The sequence below is a fragment of the Cynoglossus semilaevis genome, chromosome 1 (assembly GCF_000523025.1).
Source record: "Cynoglossus semilaevis isolate Cse_v1.0 chromosome 1, Cse_v1.0, whole genome shotgun sequence".
Lineage (NCBI taxonomy): Eukaryota > Metazoa > Chordata > Actinopteri > Pleuronectiformes > Cynoglossidae > Cynoglossus > Cynoglossus semilaevis.
In genome coordinates, this window is record NC_024307.1 from 30,379,247 (window position 1) to 30,404,025 (window position 24,779).

General features: G+C 39.3%; 1 protein-coding gene across 2 annotated transcripts in view; it reads right to left on the reverse strand.

Moving 5' to 3' along the window:
- kcnip4a (potassium voltage-gated channel interacting protein 4a) overlaps nt 1-24,779 on the reverse strand; it is a 112,520-nt gene that overhangs the window by 82,499 nt on the left and 5,242 nt on the right. Inside the window, exons 1-2 of one of the 2 annotated variants that reach the window (XM_017036272.2) lie at nt 13,159-13,512; nt 12,419-12,570 (exon numbers count right to left, since the gene is read on the reverse strand). The exons of the other annotated variant lie outside the window; for it this stretch is intronic. Coding sequence (XP_016891761.1) covers nt 12,419-12,557 — 139 coding nt within the window. The 5' untranslated portion in view covers nt 12,558-12,570; nt 13,159-13,512. Of the gene's footprint in view, nt 1-12,418; nt 12,571-13,158; nt 13,513-24,779 lie in introns of those variants that run through there. 2 annotated transcript variants of the gene reach the window in all.

Below are 24,779 nucleotides of genomic sequence, written 5' to 3' on the forward strand. Positions count from 1 at the left end.
ATAAATATAAATAACTGTGGATCTCTCATTAATTATGCAGTTTAATTAAAATGCATCCTTGATGGATGTCAAATTTATCAGTTTTCCAAACGGAAACAAGTTTTGCTCTAGTTACCCATGAAGTTTCAAAGATTTAAAATAGCTCAGGGTTTGTTTTAATGAATGTGTACATGATTATTTACTGTATTTGTGGACTATATTTTTCTTTGTCTCTCACTGGAGTTCTAGAATCAATCAGGACCACAATTTTATTGATATGTGTTTTTTAGTATTAGTATTGGTAGGTATCAGTTTATTTAGTATTTTTTATTAAAGAAGCCAATAATAGTGCTGCAAAAGAAAGAAAGAATAGCCTCTGAGAAATGAATTATCCAAGAAAAAACCCTGGACAAAACATTTCAGTAAAAAAATGACAAGATCTTCCTATCAAGAAACACCATTCTCTGATTCTGCAGCTACAGCTCATCTCTCAACACTGGGGCACACAGCACCATCCTCCTGTGCAAAAAACCCATTTACCATATGACTGCCTCTAAGATGAGAAAAATAAAACAACTTAGTCGCTGCCATGGGGATGGGGCAAATTACAGCCACCGCCATGCAGTACAAATGATCATTAGTACAGTAATTACTGGAAGGCCATCAAGTTTGAAATCCATCAGAAGGAGCAGAGTGCCAGTAAGCACTCTTGGAAATGGCAGGAAATGCATCACGTGGGATTTATGTGGTGGGTAAATATGAGCTGTTTTACAAAAATGTGCGTTCCATCAACTGGTGGTTGTTAGGACGTAATCAAGGTCAATTAGGAAACAACGAGGGAATTACTTGGAGCTGTTGCACCACGAGTATATATAGAAACTCTATTTTCGTCACCATCACAGTGCTGTGACATTATGCACTGTTCAACTCTCGTATGCAAACACTTTTGATCACACAGCAATATAATGCCCAAAACAGTAACCTAAAGCCAGTATGCAAACATCCAATGTAAGTTAGCCCAGAAAATCCTATAAAGTTAATCCTCAGTTCTTTTTACTGTTTCCTTAGACACTTATACAGGACCTGTTCCTGAGCAGGGATTTTGCCATACAACTGAATATGTATTTGAGAAGCGTCAAGGTTAAATGCAGGTCATGGAGCTCTGCGGTGGGTTGGGCTACCAACAGAGTTAGGCAACCGTCTGAGTTAGCTTATCAAACACTGTCAGCCCCTAAGCTAGGTAATACAATGATGACTAATATTTGTATGTGTGGGGCACTACAGCTGTACTTCAGCTACAGCAGGGAGAGCTAGGGAGTGGCAACGCATGTGCAACCCCGCACACAGGTGAGCGCAATTTGAGTAATCAAGCCTCTCGCTATATTAGTAGGACCCGGGACCAGGGAGGAGGGCAAGAAACAAACCCACGATACCTCAACGGAAAAGACAAGCACGGCACAGGAGCACTTTTGGGACTGGTGCAATAAAGTCTGTTGAACTATCATCTGTGTTGGCGTTGGTGTGTGTCAAGGGTGAACTCACGTGTTACAGAATGTAATAATGCTTATTACAGTTTATTGCATATTTCTTGTTAAATTTTTTTTGATGCCATAAAATTTTGTAATATTATCATAAAAGTGGAACTTTGCCCCTCCAACCACTTTAACTTGAATTTCATTTTGATATCCTAATTTAATTGAAAAGAAGGAAATAAAATCACAAATAATAATACATTTTTCCAAAAGGGGCTCAAATGATGAGACTTAGATGAAAGATGAAATGTATGTATTTGATACACACCACCATAGCAATAGCTGTCCAGCCCAAACTTTGTGAACCAAACCACTTTTGTTTAATAAATGTTCATTTAAGGCCTTTGTGAAAAAACCCAATTGACGCTTAATTCATGCTTAAATTACAGGCCAAATTACAGGAGTGTTGGCATCACAGGTGGTTCACAAACAGAACGGCATTCTTGGCCTTCAAGTCAGGTCTATAGTGTGTGGTGGAAGTAGAATTTTAAGGCAGACAATTTATACAAGCGAGTGGATCTGTTAGTGTTCAGATGGAGTCAAGTGTCATAACAACGCATAAATTGTGCCATGTTAAAAAGCTCTGGAGGCCAGCTGCTGCCCTATTCCTTTCCATGACCTCATTTTATTTGGTGTATTGCAGGAGGTGGGGGAGGGGGGAGTCTGGTTTGGTTTGCTGACCTAAATTCTGCCAAGTACACACCACACGATGGACCCGACATGCACAAAATACGGCAGTTACTTAAGAAGGATGGGCCACATCCATGGGGAGCAATGATACTTCCAGCCTCTCCTACCAAGAGAGAATAAACAGGACTGGTGCCATCAGCCCAGCAGCAAATATAGAGCTTGTCCTTAATGTGCTGCTGTCTCAGTGAGACATCCCCTGTCTGCTGCTCCGTGAAAGTGAGAAAACCCTGGAAGTGTCACTTCAAAAGAATATTCTGGATTGGATCTGTGCTACCAGGGGCTGATAAGACCCTGCTGTACATGCAGGCACATGTTGTTGTTGTTGTGATAGCATTAGATAAATAATAATATTCTCCAAGGTCAAGGCAAACTTATAAATTGGGTTATGAATGAATATAAAGTATACTGAATGTCAAATTTAAGGCTTGCTTTCAGTGACTGGCTTTCAATATTTTTTTATTGGTATAACAAATTTACTTCCTCATTGACTCTACAGATTATATGGGACAATTATAATGACCAATGGCATTCACATCAACAGTTGGTGTATTTTAGTTTCGACAACAAAGTTAATGTATAGTCTAAATTGTATGAATGCCACTGATGGGAATCCCAACTAGTGCTCAACAACACAAACAATATACAATACCAGTGGCACTCAACTGACAAGCCACGGTCGGCATCTGAACCGTGAGCCACCTATTTGCAACTAAATTTGTTTTGGATTTTTTTGCAGTTTTGTTTTATATTTTTGAAACTATATCAAAGGGGAAATGATAGTTTACTTTACTATGTTACACTTGAAAATATATGCTGTATTTTTGAATACATATTTAATATCCACCCTCTATATATGTACCTGTTATTTTAATGTAAACCTAAAAGGAACCAACATAAGGCTCACTCTCATAGTTTAAGTGATTGCTGAACGTGTTCATATTCCCTGGAACAGCTGTGACAGGCTGTTCAAACAGATTTCTGCCCGTGTCCCAGAGGAGAAGGTTTCCTTTTGGTTTGTGGGCTGCCAGCACCAAGCTGTAAAAACAAAACAAAAATCTAACTTCCTCTGCCATTTTGGACAAAGCTTCAACCTTCAACCATCTGTCCTCTCCTGCATTGCATAGTTCTTATCTATTACTTACAGCATTCCTTCCACTCATTATTCCCCTCTGTTCTCTTCTCCTAAATGGTCTCAATGTCTCCTTTCACTGTCCATTGTGCATCTTTTACCAGATATCCCTTCTTGGTCATCAAGAACACTACACAGTGTGGTATCTCAGCTCTATCATCTCGAAAGCTTATCCTCAGGGTATTGGCACCACACGCACATAATCAGCAGAAACTGGATAATATTCAAATGGATGGAGCCATGAAAATCCCCAGAAGGTAGAAATTATTCCTACAAAGTCTCCTAAAGTCAGATTTTTATTTAATCAACTTAAAAAAGTTTCACAGTTTATGTAATCTATGAGAAGTGGTGCTCAAGTTTCTCCAAATTGTCTACTTTGATAAGTTTAGGTTCAACTCTTTTGTGCTTTCCACCACCACACTTCCATCCATCCATCCATCCATCTATCTAGGAAAATACTCTAATATTTGACAAAATGACTATGTTGTTACAGATTTATACAGGGAAATGTCATGTCGACAGGTAATTGATGACACTTTCCTGGTGTACAATTCTGACATTATCCAATAACAGGCGGAAGAGTAAGACAAATTGCAGTTTCTGTCATTTGGGCAGAATCAGCCAGCAGATGCACTGTTGGACCGCTGCGTCACAGACGTGCTCCCAGTACGACTTAAATCTCATTTCAAGTCTCTTTTCAGAATGACAGGTTGTCGCAGCCATCTGCCGACACGTGCATTAAACTTGTCATTGACGTGACTCCGAGACTGTCTCGCAGAAAAAAATGCTGCAATAGAGTCTAGGTAAAAGTTTGGTGATGGATTGTGTTTGCGTGGACTGGAGTTGATCTTTATTGTCGCCTGTCAAGGCTGGCTTGTAATGATCACATCAACGATAGAAAGTTTGGATCGGGGCATTTTCAGCTCCACTAGTCCAGCTGTCGAAATGCTGCAGGAGGACAAAGCTACTTCCTACTGCGTAAACACTGTTCTACTATAGTGTACATACCAAACAGCTGCTTCTGCTGCTGTGAACATAAAATGTAATTTCCTTTGTGACTTCCATTCAAGTAAAAACACAAACACAAACACACAGAGTCAAGTGATACAGTATGCCAAGTCTCTGTGTGATGCTTTAAAAAAAACCCAAAGCAGCAAGCTTCATTCTACACACTGATGTGGCCATTTCAGAAAACGTTCCATTTGACTTTTCAACTCATGTAATACAACATTCTATACACACTCAGGACATGTATCTAAAAAAACATATTTCCTGTGTTTACCTGTTTTCAGTAACATTATAAAGGTCACCCTGGATGTGAAGTGGACAGGATACATGACATGTACATCTGTCTTAGCATACTACACAAGTAATGCAATTCTCGACATTATTAGCACAGTATGTGATGTGCTTTTTTTATGTTTTTGAATAGAACTAACTTAATTTAACCAACATGTTTTTTCAAGTTTTTATTTCTTAGACCACAATTTATGTCTGACCAGGGGAGTCATTCAGAGACAAAACATTCATTAGTCATAATTCTGTTTGTCTTCTAATACCGAGATGGATATGCTGCTTGTTTTGCATTAATAAAAGTTAATGGCACAAATGATTTGGTTGTTTTATGCCTTTATAATAATTTCATAATCGAATTGAATTGGTGGGTATCAAGAGATTCCAACCCCATTTGCTATTTTTGAACATTCAAAACCACTAGATGCCTCCTTTTTCTATTGAACATATTTACATATTTACATCCTTTAATGACACAAATGTACAGTCTATGGAGCAACTCAAGGTTACATTTGAGAGTAGTTAGTCTGTAAAAAGCTGAAATAACCAACTCACCAAAGCTGTTGTTTTATACAACATTATGATGTTAAAGGCACCAAGTAATATAACTGAAGGCAGAAGTTCCACCAGACATGGTTTAATGTCTAGTCATCCAGCTGACAGCTGAGGCTCATGAAAAACACTCGCCACCTCCCATAAATATCCAGAATCTCCTGATTACAGCTGGCCTGGGACATCTATCCGTCATGGAGATCATTACATACGTCACACCCTTGTTAGATACTAGGTGTATGTAATAACTTACGTGGTCTTTCAGGCCTGACAATCAACATGTGACTGCTGCTTGGATGGAGCCTGACAAACAGGCAGCAGGGATAAATGGGACAGCGCCGGGGACAGGTGTGTTAAAGCCCATCAACAGAAACACAGCAAAGTCATCTGTGCCCGGCAGCAGCCAAAGGCTTACCAGGTTTCATTGTACCAGGTATCAATCTGAGGGGCGCTATTTATAGTGAGTGCTGGCCACTGGTGGAATCCAAACACTTGACTGAAGTAGGTTAGAGGGAAACAACTGTAGGGGGGGTGGTGAAAAAGGAGGACATGAGAAGAAAAGAAGGTGGACAGGTTAGAGGGAAGCACTGGGAGATAAAGTACATTCAGGGCCACACGACTACTGCAGGAATGATATTGGGCAGGAGCTCCTGCTCCACTAACCACAATCGTCGCTTAAAGACCTTTCGCTGTTCATCAGTCTTCATTTGGATTCCACCAAGTTTATTTTTAAAACCTATTGTGTGGTTCCTGGTATGAACACCATTTCCACTGAAGGTGACACACTTTCTAAACACAGTCCATATTCACAATATTCAACCAATGCCAATAGCCAATGATTAACTGATACTAAAGCTGTGCTATACTGTCCAGAAATCTTGAAATTCTTCTGCCAAATTGCAATATAAAAACATATATCTCCAGGTTTTCTACCTTTAAAATTACTATACTGTCCAGAAATCTTGAAATTCTCCTCTCGGTTTTCTACCTTTAAAATTGTTTTAAAAGCCACAAATGATGTAAGAAAAGAAGCAAATAAAATGAAAGCATTACATGCTAAATGTTTAGATCAACACAAGAATTATAGATTTATTTTTATATTGATTCTCTTACTTTCACACACAAAGACTGGATGGATGAGCAGCTCATCTGCTTGTTTTTCAACAATAACAGACCACAGGCTCACATTTCTGTTCTTTTGAAACACACTGTCAACACACCTTCACGTGGTCACACCTGCATCTTTAATGATGTTTACAATGTGTATAGCTTTGACAAAAAAAGAAAAACAGGAAACAGGCTTGGTTACAGTGTGGACAAGCCGCACCGCCCCACCCTGCATCTCAGTTATCGTCCAATTAACTGAATGGACAGTTGAGCGTTATTGTCTGTCAAGTCTTCTTTAGGGTTGTTTTGCTAACAACAGGGTCTGATGAGGTTGCCCATTCTTCTGACTAATCCCCCGGTTGTTAGCTACTAATCCCTTTTTATCAGCAGCAGGCTGCTGATCTTGGCCAAGTGTGAAAAGGAGAGCGGTAGACCTACTGTTGTGTGACCTAAAGGAAAGTGCTTCTCCGATGGTGTGTGCTTCAGCTGGGTGATATATGAAGCCTTTGTCGGGTTGTTGGGGAGAACAGTGAGTGTACTGCAATGTCAGTGGGAAACTTTTGTGCCACTCACGATGGGCTGCAACAATTAAAAAGCCATTGATGAGTAATTGACTATTAAATCAAAGGCTGAATCATTAGAAATAAGATGATTAGTCACGTTCACTGGTTTCTGATTCTGTTAACTCTCTTTCTATCTGTTAACTCTAGATTTCTTCTATACAGCCCACTATAAACAATCGCTGACCACAAACACCTCAAAACATAGATGCACTGAAACCTGTACCAGACAGACAGGACTTTAATAATCCCTCAGGAGTTATCGTAATGAAGTCAAGGCTCCAGCGTCAGTAACACACCATAAAAAACATGTACACGAACAATAAAAGTCACATATGATAACAGGGACAGCGTCACTTTACAGAAAGGGCTTATCAAGTATTTGCACATACCCACTTCCCCACCCACTGGTATCAGTAGCTGACCATATCTCATATTCAAATACTCGTGAATGTACTAACAAATACATGCTGTTCTACCGACCAGCTACTCCACAATGGGTTTTGTTTTGTTTTTTAACCACAACCTGCTGCACAGTTCAGCTCATGTGTGTTTTTCTACTGCAGTCCAGTGTCTCATCAAGCTCATAGAAACTTCATTTATGTAGGTCAGCGATCTAAGCAGTTTGAGGTATTTTTACATCAGGGTGGCAGACAGGAGCATGACTAACAGTAAGTAAGCAAATAAACCAATTGTCTGTGAATGTGTAATAGGACTGAAAACACTAATGTCTCTCTTCAGTTTAACCACAGTAGGTTGATGAAGCGTTTACACTTCACCAAGCCACTTTTTCTGTTGAGACATATTTTAACTAGCGTTGTGTGTCATTTATTATTAGTGAAACTAAATCCAGACAAGTATGAGTACTCGGTAATGGTGAGGAGAGAAATTAAAATACTGTATGAATTTGTTCAAAATGGTGTCAGGGCAACAGTACTGATTCTGCACAGATATGCAGATCAACATGTTTGTGATTTATGCTAAATGCTGCATTTCTATAAGTCAAAGTCAGTAGTTCTGAACAATGTGCAACAATTTCTCACCAACTGTCACCTATTGCAGCATGTACCGTGAAAAAGACTCGCTGTTGTGTTTCTTCTAGTTTTTCTGCAGCACTACTTCATCTAGTTCATGTAGGAATAAAGTGAAAACAACAGCAGTACACGCCTGCATCACATCGGTCCAGTGAGGCTTCACACGGCCTCAACTTCACCTGTAATCCATCATTGCTTTTCTTCATTTCCACCTACACACTAGACTGAACCAGGAAATAAATTTAAATAGAAGTCACGCTGGTTTACCAGACTCTGGGTCATTACGATAACAAAAACACATTATTAAATCTCTCTTCGATTTGACTTGTATATACCTAAACTCAAGGACACGTGGGAAACTGCAGAACTCTGTTATGGATTTCCTTATTTCTAATCATGAATCACAGTGACTGGTGGACTAAACTGTACCAGGAGCGTTGAGCAGTGCCTGTAAACGCTGGGAGAGAATGCTCAACCTATAGGTTAAGGATCAATAAGAGGTAATGAGGAATAGAATTTTCTATACAAAGGGTCATAAAGCACAACCATAGAGAACAAACCAAAATATTACAAACAATCTTCTTTAACAAAAACCCCTCTGAATGCCAGCCTGATAAAATAATAATAATAATAATGCACCTTAAATGTCATTTTGTCACAAGAGGCCTTAATACATGTTATAGATACTGCTTAAAAATGGATAATAAAAGAAGATCTTTTTTAAAGATCATTCATCATACCATGCTGCTGATGTCCCAAAAGTCTGATGACAAAAATTCACATAAGGATTTTGACCTGTTCTCCAGCCCGTTTATTATATACAGTACACACATCTCTCAGATTGGTTTGACATTCACTGGGGGTAGTTGCTGACTCACCTGTAAACTTTAAACATAAAACACTCAAAGCACAAAGGCAGCTGATGGAAGTATAAACCATCGTGGGCAGCATTTAAAATAAGGCTGTCTGCAGAAATTATAGATTTGTTTTAAATAGTCACTTTCCTTGAATGAAGTGTAAACAGAGCCAAAGATATTTTCTCTACCAACGCATTAATCAGTAATAAGATGAGTGGGTTCTGCTGCCTGTTGCTCAATTTTGCAAGAGTACTCCTGAAGTTTGGCACCATTGATGTGAGTGGAAAAAGACAGATGAGACAATTAAAAACAAAGGTCACAAGTTGCCACAAATCGTTTTAGACGTGTGTGCAATTTAAAAAGACAGATTATTTTTTTATTTGTTTTGCCGACAGAAAAAGAATAACACACTGTTTTAGTTTTCTTAGCTTCCTGTGCCTGTTGTAGCATCTAAAGGCGGTGTAATTTAGCTGTTTTATTTATTTATTTATTATAAAAAGGGATGTGCAGCTATGCAGAGCACTGGAGCATGTAAGAGGATAAACAGGGAGGTGAGGAAACAGCACATATACATTACACAGCTCAACATATGCTGGACCTGGCAGCTTTGACGGTGGGAGAACACAAGGGAGAGCATCGAGCCATGTATACCCAAAGCTGTAAATACAGTAAATGCTGCAGCCTTACTTAGAGAAACATGCTACAACTGGGTATTATATGAATACTGAACACGCTGACAGTCAACAAAAAATGGCTTGAGGTGAAAAAACAGAAAAAAACCCAAAAAAAAACCAAGAGTTTCCACTGAAAACAAATGAAATCCAACACCTGATGAACACTTATACCAATGTCCAACAGAAATAAGCAGCAGTCTAGTTTCCTATAGTTACACCCAGTCGTCACATGGTGATGTTGTGCCGTGGTTGAGGGTCATTAAGATACTACTGCAGTGCAGGCATTTATGAATTTATGACAACATCACTCATAAGAGGTTAGAAGAAACGTGAGGTATTCGATAAGCTATTAATGTGTTTGACTGTAAACACATTTGTCACCGTCAGTGGTAAACAGGCTCAGCAGCGCTGTACGTTTGTCAGCATCACAGAGGAAAATCCGTATTAAAACTATCTAGAAAAAAGTACATTGTATTATGTAAAATATAAACTTTATTTTAAAAGGTCAATGCTTTAAATTGCCTTTTTTCAATGTGTTTGAATAATGCTATGTTTACAACACGTCTATTGCAGGAGTCATCAGATTATCCTGTAGTGTGCTGCCCTCTTCGGGTACAGAGGATGTAGTGCAAAAATTGATTTCTCCAATTGGGTTTCAGGACTTGAACATAAACAGCAGTTATAGGCCTAAATATATGTATGTATAAAAACGAGAATAAATAAACCAAATAATGCTATAAGAACAAGTGAGGTCTCTAAGTTACAAAAGTGAAGTGGTCTCACCCATCAATTAAAATCATCACAGTGTCCCACACATACCTGGTGCACAAGTTTTTTAAAAAGGGATTTGAAGTACTCCAACATTCTCAGTGATTAAAATACCCATCCTTATTCATTATGTGTGTCATACACAGACAGCAGGGATATGAAAATCTGTCACGGAGCAGACAAACGTCCCAGAGACACACCGTGGGGCCTGTATATTTCTGGAAACACCTGCTTTCGTAAGCAGGCTCATTTTCTACAGGCTGCTCCAACACCCATAGGGCACCGGTGCCACCTGGCAGGTTTATAGTGTGATTATCTGCACGCTGGGAGGTTATTCTGGGCGACGACAAGGGAATTGGAGGACACACAAGGAGAAAATCTCACATGATTAAAGTAGGGGCTGATTTTTATCTTTATTTTTTTCTTTGTGGATAATTTGATTTTCCCCTATAATCTTTTTAGAAGTAACATTTAGGACACAATGGGACTCTGGAGGTCAAACAAGACTAAGTCCACCTCGAACATGGTCCTGGTTCATTGACAGCTGTGTCCACCAGCTGGTGTGTTATTGGTGCAATTATTTTATTTGTTCGGTGCACAGACCAACATTAGTACACAGAGATACCAGAGGATCAACAAAGCATAAGAATCTGAATCTACACAATCCAAAATCTCCACCTCAGTGTAAACTACCAAATAACATAACTTTGTTTTTCTTCAAGTGATAAATAGGTGAATAACTGCAGGAGTCCTGGTGCCAACGTTGTCTTTGCCTTGCAGGAACATCTTAGCTGTGGATGTCTTTTGGGGTTTCCCACTGTGACATTCATGACTCTTTAATAGCACCCGGAATCATAAGATAGCACAGACCATTAGTCTACAGCACTGGCAGGTCGTAGCACCGAACACTGTGCTACAGCAGCAGTCAATTACAAACAACACAGATCTCTGTGGGTATGGCTGATATCATATGGATTAGTAACTAACAAACAGTAATAATGACAAATAACCTAAGGCCAAATACACAACCAGCTGTAACAATAAATATAAATATCAAAATACTCATAGACACAAGCATAAACATAAAGAACAAACTTAAACAAACAAACAAAAAATTCTAAATATGCCCCAAAAGCTGATTTATTTTTATCAAGAGACCTTTTTAATGCTGGCTGTAAATAAATATTTCATCATCTGTCAACATCTTTCGTAGGGATGTCCGATGTTGCTATTTGTCAAAGCTATACACATTATAAACATCACCAGCCTTGTATTAGCATGATTATGTAATATCTGTAAGAATCATTATCTGGTTTTCCTCTGATGCAATGCCTGGTTTTCTCCAAGTGAGTATTCACCACTGTCCCGCTGTATTGGTATTGGTTGATATTGGAATTGGAAATTATGCGTTTGGCCAATATCAGTATCACGGATATCAGTAAAACGTTCATATCGGACATCACTAATCATTTGTCATTCAATAACAAACCAAGCTGTAAATCCCCTTTTATAACCCTATGTGGCCAATGTGAATATACAACCTGCTCAGTAATCAATACTGAGCAGGTTCCACATGAATTCACTTACTCCAGATGCTGACTGTGTCTGTGCGTGTACACTTTAATATCCCTTAAATCATCATTTCTCATCTGCTGAAATCATAAATTCAATTGATATAGAAGCGTGACAGGCCAATACTACGAAAAGACAGAGTTTTTACTCTACTCTCCTCCATGGTGTTTGGTCAGGTGTCTGCTCAGCTAATGACCAGACAGAGGAACATGCAATTAGATTAGACATTTGTTTTCATCTTTTCAATCCAGGGAATGTCCTTCCAGTATTTAAACTCACTAAATGTTAGCGATGGAGCAATAACATCGAGGGGCAGAGAAGATAAAACAGGAGCAAAATCACAAAAAGGAAATGCACACTTAAATCTAAGTCTGTTTTCAAGACAGTTCAAGAGCATACTATTTCAGCACTGAGATGTTTAGTTTTTTGTTTTTGTTTTGTTTTATTCAGTTCTATTTAGATCAATGATATAATCCGTTTTTGTTTACTTTTCACTACTTTTATGTGAAAGTAAAATGCATTTAACATCCTTTTTAACATGATTTGAGAACAGGTTCTGGGCTCAATCTCTACAAAAACTTTCCTCCCTTAACTTACATGTCTAGGCAGTACTCTATTATTTACTAGCACTGGATGAACCATCTGCATTAGTCACCTTAGGGAATTTGTACCTTTGGTTTTTGGAGAAGCCCATTTCATGATACGCCGCACCAGACAGCAGTTGAGCAGGACCTTCATGGAGAAGCCGTGATCTTTACGCAGGTGCTGCAGGTCCTCCCTCCACTGGGTCCTCTTAGTTGGAGTAGACATGGCTGGATGTTCACTGGTGTGAAATATATTGTAGAATTACTCCGTAGGTGTCTAGTACTGCAGCAGTTCTGTTTCTATATAGATCAGCTCTGTTAATGAATAAATTATTGAAAAAGTAAGAAACTACTCTTTATAGTATGCACAACTCTATAGCCGTAAGCACAGAGATCTGGAGTCACAGTTATGTACTGCCATAATGAAATGCAAGACATTAAATTAGCCCTTTTTGGACCTGGAAATACTTTACTACGTCAGGAAATAATTGCTTCAAACCACAGACTTACATCATCATCAGTGTATCATTAGAAATAGCCGTTGCTTACAAACGACAGGATTATGCTGTACTACAGTCATAAAGTGATAGTTTAGTGTTTACTCTGTCACACATGTCACCACTGATTTAAAATCCTACCTTAAAAGGCCTGACTTCTACAGTCAAAGTTTTTAACATCAACAAACCCCAGAAGCCACTAACTCCTTCACACTGACACCCTTTCAGGTTCAAAGAGGAACATTTTACACCCTGCCATGCATGTAAATTGGGGTCCAGAGTGGAGACTAACTGCTATCAACCTCTCCCCTCTTGACCGTCATCTCTTACCTCACACGAACGCAACGCAAGCGCACACTCTCTTCGCTCAACCTCAATCTGCCAGTGATCCTTAGGTTTCACACAAGCACTTTCACTCTCCTGAGTCGATCAACAGACTGTGAAACGAGCAGGGAGGAAGTGGGAGAAGAGGGGGAGGAAAGGGAGGAGGAGGAGGAGACTACTCTGTGGAACGGAGAGGGGACGAAGGAGAGCATCAAGAAGACAGTTTTCTTCTAAGATGACAGATCATAGGAAACATTCAAATATCAACAATAAGAAATACTCTGCTCTGGAATTCACAAATGAGTAAAACACTGCGCTGATGTACTTTATGCTTCACATATTTGTAGACGTGAATATTTCTGATGCACTTTTTACCTACATGAGGAAGTAAGATCTAGCTTTCCTTGTGTGTAATAAAAATATCTGGTGTACTTTAAATTTTACATGTGGTACGAACAAAAAGCTCTACAGCTTTGTTGCACTCAGGTACTTTTTACACATAGGTAATAAAAAATACATCTCCCAGGTACTTTGTAATTTATATATTATTAATAATAAATAGTCTTATCTATTTATTACTGTACAAATTGGACATAGGAAATATCACTGCTGTACTTTTGCATGTGTAATAAGAATTTAATCTACATATTTATCATAAACATCTTATGTACTTTTTCTTCATTACAGCAGTGATGCTAATACCCACTCCCATTCTGTTTCCGCTGCTGTGACACACACAGCCCTCCACGGAACGACAAATAATGTCAATAATGTCATAATGTTTATCTTAGTCTAAAAGATTTGCAACAATGCTGAACATCTATTCTGCAGCATCTTATTTTAAGCATGCGACAATATTTTCCACAGCTTCATCACATTTTACGTGGTAACAGGAAACCCATGGTCTGCTGAGAAATGAAATGCATCAATAGCTCCATGTGACTTAGTCCGCTGCATGACGTCAGAGTAATCTGCAAATATCACAGACACTGAGGCATCACCCTCCACTTGAACCCATCCTCTAATCTGCATGAAGTGGGGTTTACGTACTTTAATTATCCAGAGTTACAGATGCCAGATACGTACAATGTTATTACTGAGAGACACGAGGCAAACGGCCTGAACTGAAGGACATTAGAGATGTTTAAACTCTGTTGGGTAGTTACCAGTACTGTCCATACCTGGAGCTGTTTCTCTGCAAACTCTTTACCAACTCTGCATTATTAAGGTGTGGTTTTAACAACATCTAGAATACGATAGCAGTCAGCAAAGCGCAGCGCAGTCACTTTATTTATGTTACAGCACACTCTATGCTTAAGTGGCATAAATTAATGTATATTATATGCAAATGGTTTGTCCCAGGTCATCATCCAAGTGGGTTTGGGATTCCATTTAAATGCACATTACATTAAATACAGCACACTGATGGATCACTGTGCTCAGGGGGAGACAGCTATTCTGAATTGAATAGCTTCCCCTGAGATGGGCTCTTCATATTCTGTATTTATAAAGACAAGGAGGGCTCTAAGAGACAAGAACGCTGGGAATAGAGATGTCCCTTTTTCCCCAATGTGGCAAAAAAGCCAGCAGTGGCCCCAGTGAACTGGTGCAATGGCATCCTGGGGTACTTCTTGTTTGGTTTGCAGGTTACAACCACATCCAAAGGAACAAGGCTTTAGAGCTTGGTCCCTAATACACTGAATAATTTATAGTCAAGAAGCTGTTGGTCTCCTCCGCTCCATGATTGGGTACAGGTGATCCACAAATACAAGAGATAAGAGCAAAGTGGCTGATTGTTAAAATATACATTTAGGGGAAGATTATATATCGACATGGCCCTCTTACACATCCTTTATACACATACTTCAACTTATGCTCTCTCTGTCTCTGTCTCTAAAAAAAACTCATGTTCGTTATATGTTCACATTTATAACAGCAAAGAAATAAACCATCATGCAACAGTGGCCACAAATATAACATCCAGCTTTCATGATGATCAGCTAAGAGTCATGTTTCAACCATGCAGGTCAATTTCATTCATCTGGACCATATAGAACAGTTGATACATCAGTAAAAGGCAACAGTGAATGGACGGAGGCGGCCTCACGTGTAACCGATACCCTGCTCATTCACTCACAGCTGAGAATCTAAGACGTCTTCCTGCAATAGACGCAAATAAAGATCCCATAACACATGATCTGAGTGAGCTTAAAGAATGTTGCTGGACTAATTGTTATGGACAGGCAGCACACACAGGAAAACTTTATTCCAAGTACCTTTAAAACAACAGACGCATTCACACACGTGATAGGATGAACAGACAGAACTGAAGACTGAATCTTTGCTCCATCAACAGCAGCAGCAAGACAGAATTAGACGTGTGGACGTTGTAATGGCTGCTGAGCACTTGAACACAACACACACTCAGGGTCTGTTTGTTTGGTCTTTGTTGTATCATTATTCTCCTTTAGTGTCCATTTATATTTTATGATTGTGGGAGCTGTTTGAATCTAAGAAGAAATAAATATTCTCTCTTATTAAAATAAAACCAGTGTGTACATTTTCACATCATTTAGGAAACAAATGTTAACTGATGTTACAGCTCTATGTGAGCGAGATGTTCAGGCCAAGAGTTGGCTGCTATTTTAGTGTTACCAGAGAGGGACTTCGTCCCCTCCAACAGATGGCACCCTAGGCAAGGTTCCCCTAAGTGGCCTATGCCAAGAGCGACTATGGTTAATACATTTCTGCTAAAAACAAACTCAAATTGACCTCTGATGGGCTGTTCACAGTCAGCTGAGTAAAGTATGGTTGTAATGCACTTGGATTTAAAAACTGAAGACTGTGAGTTTAAATTCTGCTGCTTGGGCATTAAATGATCAAAAGACACATTTAGAGAGAAAATAAGTTATTCCGTTAAAATTGCACAGATAAAAACACTGAATCCCATTACTGTAGCCATTAGCTTTGACAAAGAAGGCAGCGCCACTCTTTTAATGTTCCCCACCAGATTCCTAAGGACAGATCATCAGAGGCTAAGCTCATTGTTTTTACTCACATGCAGTGTCAGTGTTAGGCATGTGAGTGTGTGTGTATCTATACACACCCCCACACATATATATATATATAGACACACACACACACACATATACACACAAGCCCAAAATTATTCATACCCCTGTCAAATACAAAGAATTTCTTTTTTTTTTAAATTCAGTTACATATTAGTATTTCCCTTCAGTTTTTACTAAAATAGGACACAAAAGAAAGTCTAAAGCCATAACCAATTTATTTAAGTTGTGAATAAACATCTTTAACAGGGTGAAAACAAAAACTGTCCAAAATGATTTATACCGTCTCAATAATAATCAATTGCAAACCCCTTATTTTTTATAACAGCCTCCAAATGATTTTTATAATTGCTCACAAGCTTATGCAAGTATCGGCAGGAATTCTGGACCATTCCTCCTTTGCATATGTTCCCAGATCTTAGAGATTGAGATTGGAGGGTTTCCATGCTGTTACCTGTTTCTTGAGCTCCACCCATAGGTTCTCGATGGGGCTTCAATCAGGACTCTGACTTGGCCACCTCATAACATTAATATCATTGACCTGGAACCGTTTCTTCACCACCTTGGTCGTATGCTTCAGATCATTATCCTGCTGATAACTCCAATGCTCCCCCAGGTTCAGGTTCTCTGCTTGAAGTTTTCTTTAAGAATCTTGATGTACTGCTCTTTCCTCACCATTCCTTCCACTTTAATCAAGTTGCCAGGCCCATTTGCAGACCCCACAGCATGATGCTTCCACCTCCAAATATCAAGGCAGACACTCCGGTGGATACTGCACCAAAATGGCCTCTATGGACGTCGACCAAGATACCTCCCCTGTGGGGTCCACCAGGGGTCAGTCTTGGGCCCTCTACTCTTTTACCTTTATATGCTACTCCAGGGACTGATTTTTAGGAAGCATGACATTCCTTTTCACTGCTTTGCTGACATTGTGCAGGTGTATTTGATATTAAAGGTCCCTCCAGGACGTGTTTAACTGCTAAATTAACTTTTTAAAATTAAATGAAAATAAAACAGAGGTTGTCCTGTTTGGTCCCCCTGACCTGGTTCAAGACCTTGCCAGCTCCCTTTGCCCACTAGCACCTTACGTAGGATTCTGGGTGTGATTATTGATGGTGCTTTTAAGTTGGTTAGCTCAGTGGTCAAGTCTGGCCTTCTTCTTGACAAAATTAAAGCATATCTAAGCTAGAAAGTTTCTCTCGCTTTGATTACATCTCACTTAGATTTTTGCAACTGCCTGTATGTTGGCTTTGACCCATCAGAACTTAACCAACTGCAGCTCCTTCAGAATGCAGCAGCTGGTCACCGAACACGAACAACGAAACGTGGGTACATAACTCCAGAGCCCGCTCCACTTCACTGGGTTTTAGTGAAGTGCAGGATCGATTTAAAGATCCTTTAATTTGTATTTAGGTCTCTGAATGGGCTAACCCCAGAATATCTGTCTGACCTTATTAAACTGCACAGCCCTCCAGAACCCCTAGGTCAGCTAGTCTTGGCTGTTACTGGATCCTTTATAAAAACGAGAGTTGATCAAGCCTTTGCAGTTGCATCTCCCACTCTGTGGAACTCATTCCTTTTCGAATAGCCTCTCCGATTTTAAAACGTTGCTTCAGACACTCAGACACAGTTTACTTTGGCCTTTGGCAGAGTATAGTCACTTTTATTATGTCTTTTCGCAGTTTCTTTTATTGTGTTTGATTTATTTTTCTGTATTACTGTTGTGTACTGCACTGTTATATCTCTACTGTTCTTTTTATTATCATTGCTTTTACTGTTTTATTGTTTCTGCTTATTTTAATTTAAAGTGACTTGGTAGTCCACTGGCTGGTTTAGATGTGCTATATAAATAAAGGTGACATTATATTCGAATGAATAAAAATAAATATATTACATATAAGCACAGACAACTGCAATTATGTTAAATACTTCAGAGATGACGTTCAGACCGTTAGTTAATACACTGTTGGTTTTCTAATGTGTGCTAAGGTACAGCTACGAGTCAATTATAACAAGTGTATTTACAAAGGGTTTTTTTTCATCGGTACTCGGTGTACGAAATCAAGACATTTCTTTTGTTCCTAGCTAGCATAATATATGCTGGAGTTAAGTTCTTGTTATTTTCTGCACTTCCTCCCAAGATACTACGTCATCGGGTCACTCAGCATGGAGCAAAAGAGAACTCACATCTTTCTCTTTTTTTTAATCAAATTTTTCACACACCAACAATGACCTTGTCCTCCAAAAGGACAGACTGTGCACAAATTAACCTCGCACAGAAGGCTGGGAACAGAAGAAAAAAAAAAATCTATTTTTTGAAACACAGCACCTCCATGATGGTATTCTGGTGGAAACAGTGGTCATCTGCTTATTTATTACAGACACCTAGAAATTAATATAATACGCCAATGAATTACTGCCAGGTGATATTATAGGAGGGAGTGCACCCTGCTGGCTACCTGGAAGCAAACATCAGTGTCAGGCATAATAATTGAGAGCATGTAACACACATCTAACCCACCATGCTGATAAAATTACACGTCAGTCACCACGTTAGTTCATTATCATGCCTCTGTTATGCTGCAGTATTAATTATAATAACACAAATAAGTGTTGAGTATTTATTCTAAACAGATAAATGACAAAGCTCCCAGGGAGAAGGTGAGTCAGCATGATGGAAACGAACAGCGCAGACAGTCCATCAAGTCACATTACACCACTCATTTCCATACTTGGTAAATGGATTGTTCTATGGCTTCAGTGAAGCGTCCAATGAAGAAAAGTTTAATATGTTGGGCCCTGACCACATAAACACACACACACACACACACACACACACACATCCAAGCTCAGGTCAGGTGGTTGGCTGGTGACCAAACAACCACCTGAAGGGATTTTGGGTCACAAGCTGTGAAGGCAGTGAAGCATCCAGAACTTTGTGGCCACATTTGAGCACTCACCTTTTTAGTACGTTCAACTAAAAGAAAAAAAAGAAATCTGTTGTCCTGTCCACTCTTATTAAATGTGTATGTGGACAGGACAAATATCAGAGGGCATCACAAACAAGTTTTTAGCTTGGTTTTAGCTGACACTTAAAATACAATTCCTACATTAGAGAAAGCTTTTTAATTCACATCCTAGAAGGTCTAAGGTAAAAATTATAATTTGCTAATTTACCTAAACAGTCGATGTATGTATGTCACACTATTCAGGAAGCACTGCATTAATAAATTACATCCTTATCCTTGAAGTAGATGTATTTTCCCCTTTTAGACAACGTAGGCCTTATTTTGCAAACCTTGCCAAAAAATTTGGGATATGTGAATAAAATGGGTTTGAAAAAATTACCATTCCAAGCCCCTGTATGCATATAGTTAAATTAAAAGTAATTCTTATTCATGGCAACATTATTTTTATGTCCGTCTCGACACCTAAACGTCCATCCATCCATCCATCCATTTTCATCCGCTTATCCGTTACCGGGTCGCGGGGGCAGCAGTCGCCACCCAAATCACATTGCACCGTACCAACCCCCCTGAACCTTCCTGTGGGTGATGATTCCACTGGAAGGTACCAACTGCCCTAACCGGGATTCGAACTTGCCCAGGCGGTGAACCCTGGGGTTCCACACCAATGACAGAGACATTGCCTCTGGGCCAAAGCGCCACTACACCTAAACGTGTAAAAACATTATATTAGGATACTTAAGATATTTTGGATAATAAAATTAACTGACTCATGAATATATCGTTTGCAGAAATGCAACATTTGGTTACTTTGTGTCGATGTGAACGAGCAAGCTTATTCCGAGTAGTCCCTCCTTTTTACGACCACTAGATGTCAGCATTGGACACTGCCTCGACGTTCTTACTCCTCAAAAGCTGATCCTGAACATTAGTCCTATGATTTTCTGTTATAATTGTCGATTTCCACGACAGTAAATAAAGAAAAGTATATAATTGCCTATAATACAGAGAATTCACGTTGACACACTCACAGTAATCAGGCTGGCATTGATTACTGTACATAATCTTTATCCATTCATTTGAGTCGGAATTAGAGATATTTTCCTGGCTGTTGTTGTTCTTGATATATAATAGTCTATAATAGGTCTATAACATAATAGGTGCTGGCTATGATACACAGGACATGGACCTTTGCAGGGATAAAAGCCCAGAATAGACATTTGGATCTGCTGAGTGGGACTGGCAAGAGGACAGATGGAGGGACACTCCAGTTGGCCACTCAAGTCAGGCCTGCCTCCACATATGGTCTGCACAATGTGCCACGATGACACCATTTCATCTCGTGTCCCCTGGAATCAGCACAAATTTCTCTTTAGAGCCATTAGTTGTACTCATCAAATACATCTCGCCATAGAGATCTGTGTGAAAGCAATTTGGTCAATATCTGTAAAGACAACAAGTGCCAATGATCATAACAAGAATTGGGGGCCTGCATATTTGGGATTTATATGAGAGTGCAGTGGCTTTAAAAAAAAATCAACAATTTTTTCACAATTTTATCTACTGTGACACTACAATGAGAAGACTTAGAAGACTTCAGCGCTAAGGTGCACCTGCAGGTGTTTGTAAGTCTGTGAGTCTTGTTAATGTCTTTGTCCCTGATGGTAAAATTCCTACAAACTGCTGACATTGTTGACCTACTTTAAATAAACTACCAATAAGAAAAACAGGACATTGCACATTGCAAGGAGGAAATCACACAATACTGATCAGTGCACAGCTGGTTGTGGTGACAAGACATCAGAGCTCGAGTAAGGTTACCAATTCTTGACTGAAATGTTGGATCTGATACCGTTACTGGTAAAGATATCGGTGCATCCCTTGTGCCTTCACAACACTGCCATACCATCAAAGAATAAATACAGTGACTACAATTACACAATGATTCATGAATTACAAAGTCGGCTTATTTCAGTTTTAAGTTGTATTCGTAAACAAACACCTTGTGGTGAACTATATGGTCAAATGTGGCCACACCGTTGAGCCGGTGTTGTCAAGGAAAGTGAACTTCTTGTCATTGTGACACAGCACACCACTGCACACAACCAAATGTGACCTCTGCTTTTAACCCATCACCAAAGTGAACAGTGGGCAGCTTTAAGGGGAGCAGTGTGTGGGGACGGTGCCATGCTCAGAGCACCTCAGTAGTAACTTGGCAACTGGTGGACTCGAACGTGAAACCTTCCGGACCCAAGTCCTTAACCACTAAGCCACCACTGCCCGCTTTTTTTCTTTTTGGAATAGGAAAGGAAAGTGAACTACTTGTCATTGTGACACAGTACATCAAATGCATGTCAAATGCATCCCCTCTCCATCACAGGCAGTCACCCTGTGTTCACTCAATGCTGTCCTACCATCCTTCTCTCTGTGCCCTCTTTCCTCATCTTACCCTCCTTTCCTTGCCACATCTCCTTCCCTTGTTCTTCTCCTGGCCTGACTCCCAAGGCAGATGGTTCATGCAAGCATATGCTCCCCCCCGCCAGGGTTTTAAGAGGGAAAAAACTACCACTTGATCCAAAGCAAACAAAATCTGTTGGGGACAAGCTGGCAAATTTGTGCTGCAATTAATACCAGTTTGGCCAAAGAGTGGCTTCTTCGTCGACAGGTAGAAACAAACAGACCAGGTGGATGTCTTCATCTTCAGAATAAACTACAGAAGGAGGCACACTTACTATCATTTTCTACACCAATTGGGTGGTCTGATCTACTGGATCCAACTGTGCACTAAATCCAACTGTTCCAATGAAAAGCTATTTATAGAAAAATAAAAGCTTGGAAAATACAGTATATCCCATAACCCTCGATGATCAACTGAGTGGGAGATTTGAGAAACAGACAACTTAAAGTAAAGCATTTTCATATAATATATACATGAAACAGATTTGAATTTAAATATATTTTACACATTATACTTTAAATGGTTTATGAATACTAAATATAGTATTTGGTTAGAAAAACTCAGGCCATACACACCTGTACGCAGTCTTTCAGACTTCCCTGTGGAAAGCCAGAAAAACAGCGCTCAGCTGTCTGACAGATTTGGAGCAGATTTCTCAGCCTGTACCTTTGCTTCACTCTGATCTTAGAACCAGACTCTGACAGATATTGAAAAAAACATGCACAAACACTGAGTGCAAATCATGTTTTGATGACACAAATGCTCAACACTGGTCTACATCACTCATAAATACCCGCGTCCTGCATATGCAAGACATTCAAAACAACTAAAAATAAAATGTCATTAAACTGGCTCTTATCCTCAGTTTAAAACTGTAGCCAACAAAAAAGACTGTGTCACACTGTGTATGTGACACCATGACGCCCTTATCACCACCGCTGCCACCTCCGCCCCATGCTGAGATATTAATGACTCAGTTGGAACTTCAATAAATGATGCAAACGGACCGCTGTGCTTGCTTGCCTCAACAATCAAGTACACAGCTCTGTATGTCCAACAGCAAATCTTGACAGGACCAACTTCCCAACTATTGATTATTCAAGTAATCACTCTGTGTTCATGGGGTCTGTTTGGTCATGCATATGCAGATTTGACTTTGACTCGACCTTCTTGAGCCCAACCCTGACCATCACTTATGGGACAAAACTGCAGATTTAAAGCTGCATCACAATGCTATCATTTTTCAACCAGTTGAAGACAGAACACAGTGAGTTACCTTGGTATTCAGTGCTCAGAAGGAGACTAACACAGTACTCTGCTGCCTCAAGGTTAGATTTGTGGAGGGAATTTAAACAAGCGTATGTTTCAGTTTCTCTTTTTCAGCACCTCCCAACCCTCCAGACAGTTGTGTTTAAAAATCTCAGGAGATCATTGTATTAAAAAAATATTTAAAGCAGCTGTGAAGGTGAGAAGAAAATCCCAACTCCAGAAAATGTCACAGATATAGTTTAGCCCCTTTTTATAAAAAAGTTTTCAGTGTTTTATATGTTTATGCACAATATTGCTGACTAGACAAATGTGAAACAATGCAGTATTTAGTATCACGTGTAAACGTGATAAAACAAAGGCCTTCTTGACTGTACGCCATCTGCTCAGCACGTCAGCTCCCTCAGAATAATAATCCTTCGGGGAAGGCTTTTCACATATCTTCCATGTGAATCTGAAATATACAGAAGGGAAAAAAAGGGAGGAAAATGTCTAGGGAAGCCATCGGCAGCCACTGACAGAAGTTGTAAACGTGAGCAGAGAATGCTTCAAGCTCCTGTTACTGATGCAAACAATGAGTGCAGCTAATACGTAACTCCTGGGAGAATCAGCTCACGGCTGGATGGCTGTAGCATTTTCCTGGGCGATCATTAAGATATAAAATCTCCCTGGAGAGGGACCACGAGTGGGCTACCTCCCTGTATAAAATCCTAGTAGTGGTTTAAGAAAGTGTTGGAGAGTAAATGATGTGCTACATGAGGCAAAAGTTAAGAAAATAAAAAAATAAATATAGTATAAGAGAATTTACTCATATCTTAACACGATAATGAAGCAAAACCTGAGCTGGGCAAGTCAGAGACTAACGTTGCACACAGCCCGAGCCCCCTGGACTGGCCCCCTAGAGGCCAAGCAGAATTTAAGCTACCTGAATAATGAGGCAATTAGCCAAGAGAGCCAATTACACAGCAAGGAAGACGGAGAGCAAGTTTCTTCTGGGATTTGAACAACTCAGCCTGAAACTTTTCAGCGCCATGTCTGTGTTGATAGACATTCCTAGTGCAAAACACACTATATACAAATGATAAGCATCACAACGATGAACACTGACACTAACATACATAACAAATCAGAGAGTTTGGACAAAACAATACCTGAATGTGGTCCAACACATTATTGTCAATTTAGGTCAAATTCAAAAAAGGTGATTCTTCCAACTGTTTCATCAGTGTCTGACATTTCCCATTCATCACAGCACAAAATAAGCCATTCATGGGGGTAACATCTTCAGAAACTGCAATAAAATGAATAAAACATTTGCGTTAAGCTTGAAATGTAATAATTCCCATAGTTTAGAAACATCAGATTACATTAGATATCCATTTTATTACTCAAGCCAGGGTAATAGAAGAGCAGTTTACCACACATCTACCAAGCAAAGAATAAATAAAAAATGGGGGAAATACACACTGTACTGAATAAATCAAAATGTTTTTATTCAGTATTTATTAAATGTAAAACTGGAGCAAGTCTTTTCTAAACAAGCCAAAATAAACCTAACAGGATACGCAATACTTCAAAGGAATTAAAGAGCAGGGGAAACAAGGAAATTAGAATAACACTGCCGGTTGCAGCAATTTATATGAAATATCAAGAATTTTCCTTTCAGGAGAAGGCAAAAGTCAGGACATACTACTACAATGGCTTAACATAGCAAATGCATGCACAAAGAAAGCAATAAATGCAATAAAATGCAAAATTATAACATATGTTGGTTGCCCAGTAATCAATTTAACAGTGATTTAATTAAGAACACGTGTGACAGTGTAAATGGATGAGGACTGTAACAGAACTCTCAATAATAAATCA